This window comes from Alligator mississippiensis, chromosome 1 (assembly GCF_030867095.1).
Source record: "Alligator mississippiensis isolate rAllMis1 chromosome 1, rAllMis1, whole genome shotgun sequence".
NCBI lineage: Eukaryota > Metazoa > Chordata > Crocodylia > Alligatoridae > Alligator > Alligator mississippiensis.
Window position 1 is genome coordinate 109,471,247 of NC_081824.1, and position 13,928 is coordinate 109,485,174.

A 13,928-nucleotide genomic window follows, 5' to 3' on the forward strand; every position below is an offset into this window, starting at 1 on the left:
CCTCCTCCTCCTCCACTTGGAGGGGCAGCGGGAGCGCAGAGCGCTGCCTGACAGCAGGAGCAGGCGTGGATGTCAGGGCGCTCATGCCCTGGGCAGGTGCAACACTGGCCAGCACTGCATGGCAGGAGGGAGTGCAGCCGGCCTTATCCCAGCAGCTCTCGCTATGGGTATAAAGCAGGCTCCACTCTCTCCCCCAAACACAGCGCTGGCTGGAGCCATGTCTGCACCAGGCACGAGTGCCCTGATGAACCCGCCTGCTCCTGCTGCCTGGCAGCAGGGGCTGTATGCCATGTGTGGAGTATGGGGGTCCCTACACCCCCCACCCTGCTCAGCTGAGGAGGAGGAGGAGTCCCTATTCAGTGCCTCACAGAGTCCCCCTCCCCAGCCTGGGAGGAGGAGCAGGGGGAAGAGTCCCCCCAGCATGGACCAGAGCTCCCTCCCCACCCTGTGGGACAACCAACCCAGCATGGCCCCCTTAAAGTGAAGGGGAGCAGGGAGAAGGGTTAATTCCTCCCTCCGTCCTTTCCCTGCAGCAGGGGATCTGGCAGCTCCAGGGGCCACTGCTGCAGCCCTCTCCCCTCTGCTCCGCGGAAGACTGGCTGATCCTGGCTGTGGAGGGGGAAGGAAGAAAGAATTAACCCTCTCCCTGCCCACTTTGCCTTAACGGGACCATGCTGGTCAGTCTCTCTGCTAGGGCCTGTCCCTGCTTTGGCTAGAGAGCAGAGGGGAAGGGTCATCCCTGCAGATGGAGCAGAGAGCCCTGCCCAGCCCAGAGAGCATGCTGGGATGCTGGGGCTGTCTGGTTTATATTAAACCAGCAAGGGGTCTGGGACAGACATTGCATAAACTGATTTGAGCCAAATCAGTTAAGTCTTGTATACTACATTCAGCCAGGTTTATATCAAACCAGTTTTGGCTATTTTGAAACTGGTTTATGTGTGCTGAATGTCTGTTCTGGTACAGGTTTATCACTTAAACCGGTTTATGTGTAATGTCTGTCCCTAGCCACATTGAGCATGTGAAGCAGCTGCATCTCTCTCCCTTCGGATATGTTTTTTTAGGCCCTGGTCACACATTGCATTTAAGGCACGTCTTAAGTTGTAACCCAGCCACACGTTAAAGCAGTTAATGACATCATAAAACAAGGAATATGCCACAAAGTTATTCCCCCAAAATGTGTAATAACTTTGGGGCTGGTTCCTATGATGCCATTAATTGAATGTGTGACCGGGTTCACCCCCATGATTGGAAGCCGTTAGCTGAAGGGGGCATCCCAGGCATAGGAGCTTGCTATGTGCCAGTGCAGGGGGAGCCCAGGATCATGTAGGTAGTAATAGTCCTAACAGATATTAGTCACGTTGCTTAATGCACTCCTCAAAGGCACCCTGATTCTACGATGATGAGGGCAGTTTAAGAACATGCCTAGAATGCAGTACGAGTGGCCATTGATAAATAACCTTGAACAAAATGGAATTAAAATAACAAGTGTTATGTCAAAACAAACTACCTCAAGAAGCAGAGGCTATTGACTTTGAATTTATAACTTCAGCTGTTGTGTTATAATACATAAAGATTTTGACTTGTTGTGATTTTATACTATGCCTCATCTTGAAAACATTATCTATGCCTTGTTGTTTCCACTCCTTAGTGTTTCTGTGTGTAGAGGAGAATATGCTTTTGGAGAACAACAATGTGACCTTTTAGTCTCATGATGTCTGATGATATTTTTTTTTTAAACTTCAAGAGAAGATGCCCTTGAAATGATGTTGTTGATGACTGAACAATATAGCCTAAGATACTGTTTGGTTAATTACTGAGGTGCTGATGTACCCGAGAAGCATGCATATATAAAATTCCAGTGAATATCCGTATGGCATAGTTAATTCATTTGGAGAAATAAGATTCTTAATTCCGTTCTTAGTCAAGGGCTGCATCTCACTGTTCTGTTTGGTTCCTAGGTTAAAAAAGAAAAAGCAAACCAAACAAAATGCAGAAGCTGCTTCCAAGACTCAGGCTGGGAAAGATGATGCAAGTAAAGTCATCTTGGAGCAAATCAGTTCTTCTGAAGACAACTGCAAGTTTGTTGTGGAAAAGGAGTGCGTCCCTGACAAAGAGAAGAAAAAGAAAAAATATAATCAACTAAAAGATATCAGACGCACAGAGCTCAAGAGATATTATCATACTGGTAAGTTATATTATTGGCAGTATAGTATTTTTGCACTACATTATTTTGTTAACTTGTTTATCTTTTTCTAATATGTTTTTTCAGGATGCCTTTAAAAGGCTATTAAGTTGAAATCTATTCAAAGCTAAAATAAGTTACAATAGTTAGAAATGTTGCACCTGCTTGTTACTCCTAGCAGTTCTCTTGATTTTTTTTTCCCTTTCTTGTTGCCATGTGAATTACCCACACAAGCAGAGGAACTTAATGGCCATAGCAGCATGAAATAAACAGATTGGGGGTTGCGCAGGGGAGGGGAAGGAATACATTTTCTCTTTATTTCTTTTCTGTTGCAGAAAGCCAAATTTGTGTTTTTAATTATAATAGGTTAAATTTCAGACAAATGTGACTTTAAAGTTGACAATCTTGTTTAATATTTTAAGGGTCTTTTGGCATGTATTTGGCAAAAATTTAATATTTTTGGTATCCTGTCCTACTTGCTGCCATAAACCCAAGTGTATTAGGCAGAATCAACCCACTGTGTAGGGTTGATCTGGCACTGAGACGACAGAGGTTTACGTTGGCAAACACTAGCTACTATAATGATGTGTAGTCCTGATGAAGTGAAGGTAAGCTTGCGCAGAAACATTGCAGGGTCAGAATTGGCACATAGGCCACCATCTGTAGTTCTGGATTGTACTTTGTAATATGTTCAAAGGCATGTAGAGATAAAGCATAGATTTAAATAAAATATAAAATACATATACACAATAAATTGTGACCCACCTGTGTGTGTGCGCTTTGAGTAAACGATCACTGATGACCTGCATTCTCCTAAGCACCCTCATTAAGAGAAGGGATCCCCCAAAAGCTAGCACCATTTGACAAGTATATGCAGACCAGTCTACAGTCTGAGAATTGCTGTCTTCTGTTTTTCTTCTATGGTAATATGTGACTTATTAAAAAAGTCAGAGACCCTATGCTGTAAACTTGTTTTGCTTGTTAGTAAGTTTACTTGTGTGAGTAAAATCACTTTATCCTAAGTGTTTGCAGGATTGGACCTAGAGTAAATAACACTCAGGAAGTCAGAAATGAATATTGTATTTCTCTTACCTTAAGCACTGTTTCTGATCAACAGCATAATTTGAAATACAATATTTACCTTAATCCAAGACAACTCTGAATTTAAGATGATCCCCCAATAATGATATTCATTAGTTATAATTTTTCATACATAGAGTGTAATTGTTGAAGGGTCACTTTAACTTTGTATGCTCCCCACCTTGCTGCAGGAGGAACAGGTGGTGGGGGAGGCAAGGAAGGCAGTAGGGAGATGAGGCGGGGAAGTCAAGCAGCCTGACCTCTGCTGCCTTTCCTATCCCCTCCAACCATTCCTTCCCCTACTGCCTGCTCCCGCAGCTCCCTGCCTCTGCTCCCTTCCCGTCTCCCTGCCTAGTCCCTCCTGCCACCTGCTTTCCTTATCACTTCTGTCCCTGACCCCCTTCTGTCCCCCTCCCCCCCACACACACTTATTCTCTGGCTCCAGCCTCACTTCAGCTTGGGGCACAGGGCACATAGTTGCTCTGGCCCCAGCTTGTCCCAGTAGCAGCAATGATGGCAGCAGCTCAGGCTCAGCTGGAGCTGTCATCGCTGCAACAGCTGTTGCTTAACTGGGCTGGGGCTGGAGAAGCCACTTGTTCCATGTTGCAGATTGGAGTGGGGCTGGAGTGAGGAGGTAGGCAGCTGCTGTGGTTCCAGGTCCCCAGGTTGGTTCCAGAGCTGACTGACCCCAACCCCTCACCTCATACTCAAATATAAGAAGAGCTGCCCCCCTCCCCCCAGTGTTAAATGGGGAGGGGGGATGTGGATCTCATCTTGGATTCAAATAAACATGGTATTTTTTTCTAGTATAAGAACAAATATTTGGATTGTGGAATTATCTGTAAACTGCTTCTGTTGTATATTACTTGCAAATATTCGGGCAAATGTTTTTATAACTGACAGTTCTTTGAGTGACAGAAAGGTGGGAACTGGTAGTTAGTGAAACTTGCTCTACGTAAAATGTTTTAGACAAAAGCCTGCATCATTGAGACCTTTTCTCTAAGGAGACTTGTTTAATAAAGATTGAACACTTCGAGAATTTTGAGTGTTGTGAGGAGGCTGGAATTATTTTTGTACTTTAAAAGTTTTTTTGTGAAACATCTTAATGGTTGGAATTTCCCTGAAAAAAAAATTGACAAAATGATATCAACAAGAGCAATCACTAAGAGTGAGGTAATAACACTTCTCCCTTCCACCATTCCTTTTGCCTTTGCCTCTGCCTCCCATTGTTCTCACTAGGATGGTCTTTGCATGCTGGTTCTTCCCAGCAAAGAATCTGCTTCATCAGTCTTTATGAAGAGAGCTTTTAGCATCTGAACTGAGAACCCAAATGTTTAAAGTAGATTGGATTCTGCAGAAATGTGAATATTCTGGCAGTGGCAGATAAATATAAAATATTACTTTTGTAATCAATTTAAATACAAAAATGCTTAATGTAATTGATAAATATATGTATAAAGATGATCTCCCAATAATTGTGTGTGTGTATTCACTTCACACGTGCGTGCACGCACACACACACTCGCATTAAACTAAATGTAATATCAAGACAGACAAATTTTATATATGTATATAAATCTGTCTGTCTTGATATTGTATTCAGTTTTTTACACTAGACCAGGGGTCGATTAATGTTTTTGGTCAGAGTGCCAGAAACACCCCATCTTCATCCAATGCCTTGACTTGGTGTGCCAGGGACAGACCGGGCCAGGGTAGTGCAGTGGGGGGGGAGGGAGGAGAGGAAGCTGTGAGGAATCTGATCCTCATTGCTGGTGGTGGGTGCCTGGACACCTCCAGGCAAACAGCGGAGTAGGGGCTGGAGTTGCAGTGCCCTGGCCCTTTCCCTGACATGTCCTGAGGTGCACATGCAGCTGCCCCTGGCCGTGGAGCCCAGGCTTGCAGCAGACAGGCTGCAAACAGCTGCACCCAGGTCCGGAGCGGGAGCCCTGGCTCTGTTTCATGGCCAGTGGTGGCTGTACACATGCCTCGGTGCACATGGTGGGGAAGGCACTGGGGCAGCACAACCCCAGCCCCTCCCCTGCCAGCAACGAGCTGGGCAGGGGCTCTGCAGACTTCAGTGCAGTCACTTGCAGCCTCTCAGCTGCCTGCCACAGCTGGCCTTGGCTCTGAGCAGGCCCTGCCACCTTCCACGGAACTTGGGCTGCTCGCAGCAGGCGGCAGGCAGGCTGCAAACAGCTGCGCTGAGGTTGGCTCAGCCTGAACCTGACTCGTTGCTGCCAGGTGGCAGCTGCAGTTGGACAGCAGGGAAGGGTCAGGGTTGCACTGCCCCAGCCTCTTGCCTGCCATGCACCGTTAGGCATGTGTGCAGCTGCTGCCAGTGCTGGGGCTCCAGAGCCCACTGCAGTTTTTTGCAGCCTCTTGACTGCCTGCCATATATGTCCAGAGCTGCCGGTGGTTGCTTCCTGCTGTGGAGTCCAGGCTGCTTGCAGCAGGGTGTGCCTGGGCTCCATGGCCAGCAGCAGCTGCCCCAAGCCTGGGCCAGCTGTGCCATGCTCTGCCCCAGCTCCCCCAACCCACATGTCTGGATCAGGGCTGCTCCTCCCCCTGCCAGCAGATGGATCAAGGTCAGGCTGTGTACCAGCCCTGCCTGCAGGATTGAGTCCACTGGCTGGATCTTGCTGATGGACACACTTGGCACTGCCCATCCAGCCTATGGGGCAAAGAGGTTGGGGACCACTGGCCCAAAACATCAAGAGCAACCTAATTACCACAGGTAATGCAGGGTGATGAGGGCACTGTCAGTGTCTTGCTGCTGCAAAGACCATAGTAGTTTGTTAAAATACACTCAAGAGAGCCAAGCATACCATGCCTTCGGCTACAGTGGAAGGCAACCCCCCCCCCCCCAAATCTACAGGCTGTCCTTGGACTTACGACACAATTGGTTCCTGAAAACTGCCTCTTAAGTAGAAACAGTGTAACTCAGAACCAATTTTCTCAGAAGAAACCATGTTATAAATGGGGGATTAGTTCCTGAATGAAGTCCCAATACCCTATTTTCACCAAAAATACCCCAGAATTTTGTACTCGGTCAATTATAGATGAGTTATATAGCTACATTAATGTATTTATATTGTAAATAGCAATCACATTGATTTTGAAGGACTTCTTTGAGGTGGCTTTGCTGGACTTTTTGAAAGGCTGTTGGTTGGACTTTGTGAAGGGTTCTTGGCTGGAGTTTTCTCAGGAGTCTTGACTGCAGGTTTTTCTGGAGTCTTGTGTGCTTTTTTAAAGAAAGTGTCCAAGGAAATTTGGACAGATGTTTTCCAGGGAGATGAGCAACGAACTTGTTCATTGAGCGGTGCATCTTGCATTGGATCACTGGCGTGGCGTTACATCGGATCAAGTGTTGTAAAGTCGAAACTGACATCATAAAATCGAAACAGGGTGTCAATTTATAAAGGTTGTAAGTGGGAAATGTTGTAAGTGAAGGACTGCCTGCATGCTGATCTGACTGTGGGGTAAAATTCCTTCTTGATCCTAAATGTGGTGATTGGTCTAACCCTGAGTAGAGAAGCAAAACTCTTTAAACAGGAACCTTTGGGTTTTTTTAGCAGGAGAATCGACACGTGCCAGACAAATCCCCAGATTTAGATGCAGCTAACACCTGGTGATTCTTGAGGAAGGCAAAAAGAAACTTTGACACGTATAGCAACAGGAATGGGAAAAAATCTGTCCTGGGCCTATGTGGCAAAGCCTAGAAGCCTGAGAACAAAACAGTTCAGTTCATAGATTCTAAGGCCGGAAGGGACCTCAGAAGATCATCGGGTCCAGCCTCCTATGCCAAGTAGGAAAGATAACTGAAGGTCAGGTGACCGCAGCAAAGTGACTGTCTAGTCTCCTCTTGAATATTTCCAGGGTAGGTGTTTGCACCACCTCTGGAGGGAGCTTATTTCATAGTCTGGACACCCTATGAAGAAGTTTTTCCTAATGTTGAGCCTGAATCAATCTTCCAGGAGTTTGTGGCCATTACTCCTGGTTTTCCCCTCGAGTACCCTGGTGAACAGTTGCTCACTGAGCCCTTGATGTACTCCCCTAGTGTAGCAGTAAGCTGCTACCAGGTCCCCTCCCAGTCTTCAGGCTGAGGAGTCCCAGATCCCTTAGCCTTTTCTCATATGGTTTGCCTTTTTAAGATTGATCATATGGGTGGCTCTTCTTTGGACTCTCTCAAGCTGGTCCACATCCTTGTTAAAGTGTCGTACCCAGAACTGGACACAGTAATCCAGCTGCGGTCTCACCAGTGCTGAGTAAAATAGAATCACCTCCTTAGCTTTGCTGGAGATGCATCAATTGATGCATGCCAGAGTATTTTTTGCCCTACTGGCTAGAGCATTGCACTGCCAGCTCATATTCATACTGTGGTCTATTATTACCCTCAGGTCCCTTTCATTCATGGTGCCTGTCAGTTTGGTGCCGCAAAGCTTGTAGGCGTGTTGCTCGTCCCAAGGTGGAGCACTTTACATTTCTCTACGTTGGACTTTGTCAGATTCAGACCTGCCCAACTTGCTAGTCTGTCTAGGTCTGCCTGTATTTGTAGCCTATCTTCAAGCATGACCATGCTTCCCAATAACTTGGTGTCATCCATGAACTTGGCCAGTGAGTTCTTCACCCCCACATCCAAATTGTTAATAAAGATGTTGAAAAGTACTGGACTGAACACCGACCCCAGCAGGACACCACAACCCACTTCTTGCCAGGATGACAGATCCGTTCACTATGACTCTCTGGGTCCTATCCTGCAGCCAGTTTCTCACCCACCTGACTGTCTTGGATTTAAGCTCACAATCCTCCAATTTTCTTGCAAGGACATTGTGAGATACTAGATCAAAGGCCTTTTGGAAGTCAAAGTATATAATGTCAACCTGCTCTCTCATGTCCAGGTGGCAAGTTACCTGGTCATAGAAAGAGATGAGGTTGGTAAGGCAAGACCTGCCTGCAACGAAGCCATGCTGGCTGCCATTCAGAATCTTACCTTGTGCAAGCTTATTGCAGATAGACTCCTTGATGAACTTTTCTAGGATTTTCCCTAGGATGGAAGTTAGGCTGATTGGCCTATAGTTACCCGGGTCGTCCTACCTGTCCTTCCTGTGGATGGGCACAACATTGGCCCGCTTCCAGTCCTCAGGGACTTCTCCAGAGCACCACAAGTTTTGGAAGAGTTTCACCAGAGGTTCTGCAATAACTTCGGCCAGCTCCTTCAGTTGTGGAAGGGGAAGTCGGCAAATGTGGAACAAGCATATTAGCTCAATATTTTGGTAAAACAATTGCAATGAAATAGCTAAAAAATGTAATAGATTTCATAGATACTAGGGTCAGAAGGGACCTCAACAGATAATTGAGTCTGACCCCCTGCCTAGGCAGGAAAGAGTGCTGGGGTCAGATGACCCCAGCCAGATGCCTATCCAGCCTTCTCTTAAAGACCCCCAAGGTAGAGGAGAGCACCACCTCCCTTGGAAGCCCATTCCAAATTTTGACCACCCTTACCGTAAAGAAGTTTTTCCTGATATCTAGCCTAAATCTGCTCTGTCAGTTTGTGACCATTGTTCCTTGTTACCCCAGAGGTGCCCTGGTGAACAGAACATCTTTGATCCCTTGCTGTGTCCCCCTAATGAATTTGTAGGCAGCCACAAGATCACCTCTCAGCCTTCTCTTCTGGAGGCTGAAGAAGTCCAGGGCCTCACTCTCTCCTCATAGGGCTTGTCTTGCCCTAACCATACAAGTGGCCCTCCTCTGGACTCTGTTGAGTCTATCAACATCCTTCTTGAAGTACGGTACCCAAAACTGGACTTACTACTCCAACTGCGGTCTGACCGATGTTGCATAGAGGGGAAGTATCACCTCCTTGGATCTATTTGTCATGAATCTGCTGATGCATGATAAAGTGCGGTTAGCTTTGCTGATGGTTTTTGTCACACTGATGACTCATGTTCATCTTGGAGTCCACTATGATGCCAAGATCCTGTTCTGCTTCTGTGCTGCTGAGAGGGTCACTTCCCAACCAGTAGGTGTGCTGGATATTTCTGCACCCTAAGTGCAGCACTCTGTACTTGTCCTTGTACTGCATCCTATTGTGTACTGCCACTTTTCTAAACTGTCCAGGTCTGCCTGCAATTGTTCCCTACCCTCCGGAGTGTGCATTTCACCCCACAATTTAGTATTGTCTGCAAACTTGGACAGAGTACACTTCACACCCACATCCAAATCACTGATGAAGATATTGAAGAGTATTGAAGGACCAAACTCTGCAGGACCCCGCTACCCACATCCTTCCAGGTTGATACCGACCCATCTACTACCACTCTCTGGGTGCAACCCCCCCAAGCCAATTTGCCACCCACCGGATTGTGTAAACATCTATGTCACAGCCTCTTAATTTATGTATGAGAATAGGATTAGATACTGTATCGAAGGCCTTGTTAAAGTTCAAGAAAACGACATCCACCTCTACTCCTGCGTCTAAGCATTTTGTGACCCTGTCATAAAATGAAACCAGATTGGTCAGGCATGATCTACCTGCTACAAATCCATGCTGGTTTCCCTGCTGCATTATTTTTCCCACTGGACTCCCACAAATATGATCCTTCATAATCTTTTCAAAGACCTTTCCAAGGATGGAGGTGAGACTGACTGGCCTATAGTTACTTGGTTGCTCCTTCCTCCCCTTCTGGAAAATAGGGACCACATTGGCCCTTTTCCAGTCTTCCAGGATCTGACCTGAGCGCCACGAGCGCTCAAACAGCCGTGCCAGTGGTCCTGTTATGACACTGGCCAATTCCTTCAGTACCCTCAGATCCAGCTCATCTGGGCCTGCTGACTTGAACGCATCCAGTTCATCCAAATGACTCTGCACCAAGTCAGTGTCAACACTTAGTAGGCTGGTGTCCCTCTGATGCCCATCTAAGAACCTATTAGGAGACTTATCGTGACCCCTGTTCAGGAACACCGAGGCAAAAAACTCATTGAATAGCTCAGCCTTGTCCCCCCTGTCTGTCACTGATTGCTCCTTCTTGTTCAGTTAGGGGTCCTATGCTGCCCTGCACCTTCCTTTTACTCCCTATATACCTAAAAAAAGACTTTTTGTTGTCTTTAATTTGTGTTGCCAGCCTCAGCTCTGTAGTTGCTTTGGCTTTTCTAACTGCCTCCCTGCAAGTGCGGGCCAAATAGGTATACTCCTCCTTGGTAGCTTCCCCCTGCTTCCACTGCCTATATGCTTTCTTTTTTGCCCTTAGGCTCCCACGGATTTCCCTGTTTATCCAAGGAAGTTTTTTGGCTCCTTTCCCCTTTTTCCCTCATACTGGGATAGTCTCCCTCTGTGCCCAAAGGATCGCTTCCTTTAGGAACGACCACCCTTCCTGGACTCCCATCTCTCCAATACTTTTATCCTGCAGTGTGTCATTGACTAGACTCCTAAGCACACTGAAGTTAGCCTTCCTAAATTCAAGCACTTCCACCCTGCTACAGTAAAACTCCGTTATCTGGCACCTTACAAGCCAGCATGTTCTATTAACCGGCATGCCGGCTTGTAAGATAAAATGAAACTGGAAGTGCCCACCGTGGCACTTCCCGTTTCTCCAAGCCCCCACAGCCCGGGGGAAAGCAGCCTGCGCTGCTGAGCCCCCATGGTTCGGGGCATACCAGGCTGCACGGGGCCTGCAGGAAGGTCGGTGATGCTGCGGGAGGGGTGGCGATGCCCCAGACACAGCAGGAGAAGCGGCGGCCCGAACAGGCAAGGATGTCTGTTCCGGCCGCTCAATTAACCGGTATATCTAGTTATCTGGCATCCACCATTCCCGGGGGATGCTGGATAACAGCTTTTACTGTAGTTATCTTGCCTGCCCTACGCCGTATGGTGAATTTGATTGATTGGCAGTCACTGTCCCCAAGGTGACCATGAATCTGCAGCTCCCCTACCAGGTCCTCCCCCATAGCCAACACCAAGTCTAGTAAGGCATTCCCCCTAGTGTGACCATATTATTGTATTATGATTATCATCTTGATGTTACAAAGTTAGCCCACTAAACCCCGGAGGGAAGGGGGCGGGGGGTGCGAAATTCACACCTCCGAATCTGTTTCTAACTCAGCAAGCTCAAGCAGATGTCAAAATGTTACTTATACTAGTGTAACAGCCATTTAACTTTATCTCCAGGACCATAAGAGCTAGGCACTTTTTTAAAGGGTTTATTAGATTTTAGAGTACAGGTATGCATAAAGGGTGAATCCAGTAATTCTGCAGTAGTAGAATACAAATGCCCTGCTTGTAGGAGGAAGTTTATTGCCAAATCTATAAGTCCTCTAAACTGGTTAGATCTTTTTTAAAGTGTGGTCATGCTCCCTTTGCACACAGGCTGTTGGGGAATATCTGTGCATGGGCTTTATTCTGTCATTTTTTTCCAACTATGGTTTTGAGCAGTATTATAGACAAGCCCCGAGGTACTCAGACCAAGACCAGTACCTTACGCTTCCTTGTTCATCAGTCTCCATTTCTAATGTTAGGTGCATTTGCGTGTGTGGTGTTGCTGCTGTTGCTGGTGCTGCTAGTCTTTGGAATATCTGTATAATTCTGACACTTTTTCATTTTAATGCTCTCAGTGTGTTTCTGAGATTATTTAGAAAATGTTATTAAGAAAACTTTCCAACCCTGTTGAAAAGAAAATATGTTAGATGTGTTCAGAGCACTGCAGTTTGTCTCATCTATGTGCCGATATGATGGCAATGCATGCATAATTTATTATATGGCTTAATGGAAGTTTTAACACAAGCTGCTTTAATGGTCCAGAAAGGTCATGTCTGTCGGGTTAGCAGAACTAAGACCCTTATTGTCCTAATAATTTGCTTTTCGTATTTCACAGGGTCATAAATCCTTATTTATTTTTATAGAGGAAAAAAGGAGAAGAATATGCATCTTGTTGTAACTCATTCCTTAAACGTCATGTCTCTTCATTACAAACTCATAAATCTGTGTGCCTTTGTTAATTTATAAATGCTGACCGTGACTTCCTTTTTCTTTCTCTTTGAATGTCATTTCCTCTTGATAGATTTATGGAATGTGTGCTATTTCATGTCAGTGGTTCTGCTAACTCAGGGAATTCCCATTTTAGGATGGTTTCAATCTACATTCCTAAGGGTATGGAAATGCATGGTAAATGACATGAGGGAGTCCAGTTTTTGAAGGAAGGAATTTATTTTTAATTTGGCCCTGAAGCAGTTCTAAATAGGGCTTGGAGACGAGAAATCCTGTAATAGAGGTGACAAATTTCCAGCCCCCAAAGTTGTATCATTTGGCCTATGAGGCTTCTAGAAGGGCTGAGAATTTGGGGGTGGGAGAAGTGGGGGTAAGATTTGGCTGTGACCCACAAGGTTCCTCGTAGTCTGGATCCAGTCCATGAAGAGCCCCACAAATCCAGATGCAGCCCCAGGGGACCAGGGAGTTTGTCCCCACCCCTGCTCTAATAGAAGGAATTAAATCCTGAATCTGTGCTAGCTTTTGTTACTGTCTGAGGCCAGTAGGTGGCATCTCAGAACCAAAAAAGGATAGCTGGTTGCACCTTTTAACTGTTGCAAATTTTTAAATCAGAAAATGGTAAAGTTCTGTTAGCTCCTCTAGGTCGTTTCCTTCTCCAAGCAGGATTTAATTACAATGCATTTCTTTGTGTGTGGATTGGTTTAGTTTTAAATGTTCCAAGCTATGGAGGAGTTTCTGTTATTTCCCTTGGGTAATGATTACACATCATCTAATGGATCCCACTTCCATGGTTTCTTCCTTGTTATTTGTTCCTGCTTTCTTTTTTCATGTAAATGGCAGTCCTCCAGGCTGGTCCTTTGGATCTGAAGTAGTGCCATACAAAACTCCCCACTTTGACATCTAAATCAAACTGCTTTGGTTACTGAGCCCAGTTTTCTTGCATTTACAGTGATGTAGCCAGCTTATGTCAGTCTACAGTACATCCATACTTCTACAGTAGATAGCTGTTTTACCAATGAAGCAATGATCTCTGTGCCTGCTCCCCAGCACATGCTTCAACACCAGAAATGAGACAGTGAGGCTATCTTGCGGGGGGGGGGCGGGTCTTAATCCCTGGACGGCTGCAGGTCGGCTGACAGTCTGCAGCACAATTGGCTGCCAGACTGGAAGTAGCCATGGACTGCCAAGCCTTGGCCCGCCAGTGCTGGGCAGAGAGGCCGCGGCTCCTTCTGCAGGGCCCACAGCAGTGCAGGATTTGGCCCACCCCCCTGCCTGGGAGGGTGGGAGAGTCTTTACCTGTCTTCCACTTGGAAATTCCGGCCAGAGTCGGCTGTGATTGCTGGGCCGCAGTTTGCTGGGCCACGGCATAAAAACATTGGGAACCCCTGTCCTAGGGGAGTGAGGGCCAGCCTTTTGCCTGGCTACTGTCTACATCAGTGATTCTTAACCAGGGTGCCATAAAGTGCCTTGAGATTCTTCCAAGTCTTTTGCAGGATTCCAAGTAATCTTTGCACTCTCAGGTGTGCAAACATGATTCACAAGAAAAACCCAGATATTTCAAATAGGAATCCATAGTGTTAAACAGGAAAACCCTGTTGTGGTCCTCCCAAGTCCCTTGCAATAGAAGAATTCCACTATTATTTTTCTGTAGTCAGAAAAACAATTAAAAGTTAAGAGCTGGCCTTT

At 46.3% G+C, this 13,928-nt stretch overlaps 1 protein-coding gene across 4 annotated transcripts in view; it reads left to right on the plus strand.

Moving 5' to 3' along the window:
- The window catches only part of NCOA7 (nuclear receptor coactivator 7), a 155,505-nt gene that overhangs the window by 78,781 nt on the left and 62,796 nt on the right, over positions 1-13,928 (plus strand). For all 4 annotated transcript variants that reach the window (XM_014611046.3, XM_019479498.2, XM_059733519.1 and 1 more), the window contains exon 3: positions 1,959-2,185. In XM_014611046.3, coding sequence (XP_014466532.1) covers positions 1,959-2,185 — 227 coding nt within the window. The remainder of the gene's footprint in view (positions 1-1,958; positions 2,186-13,928) is intronic.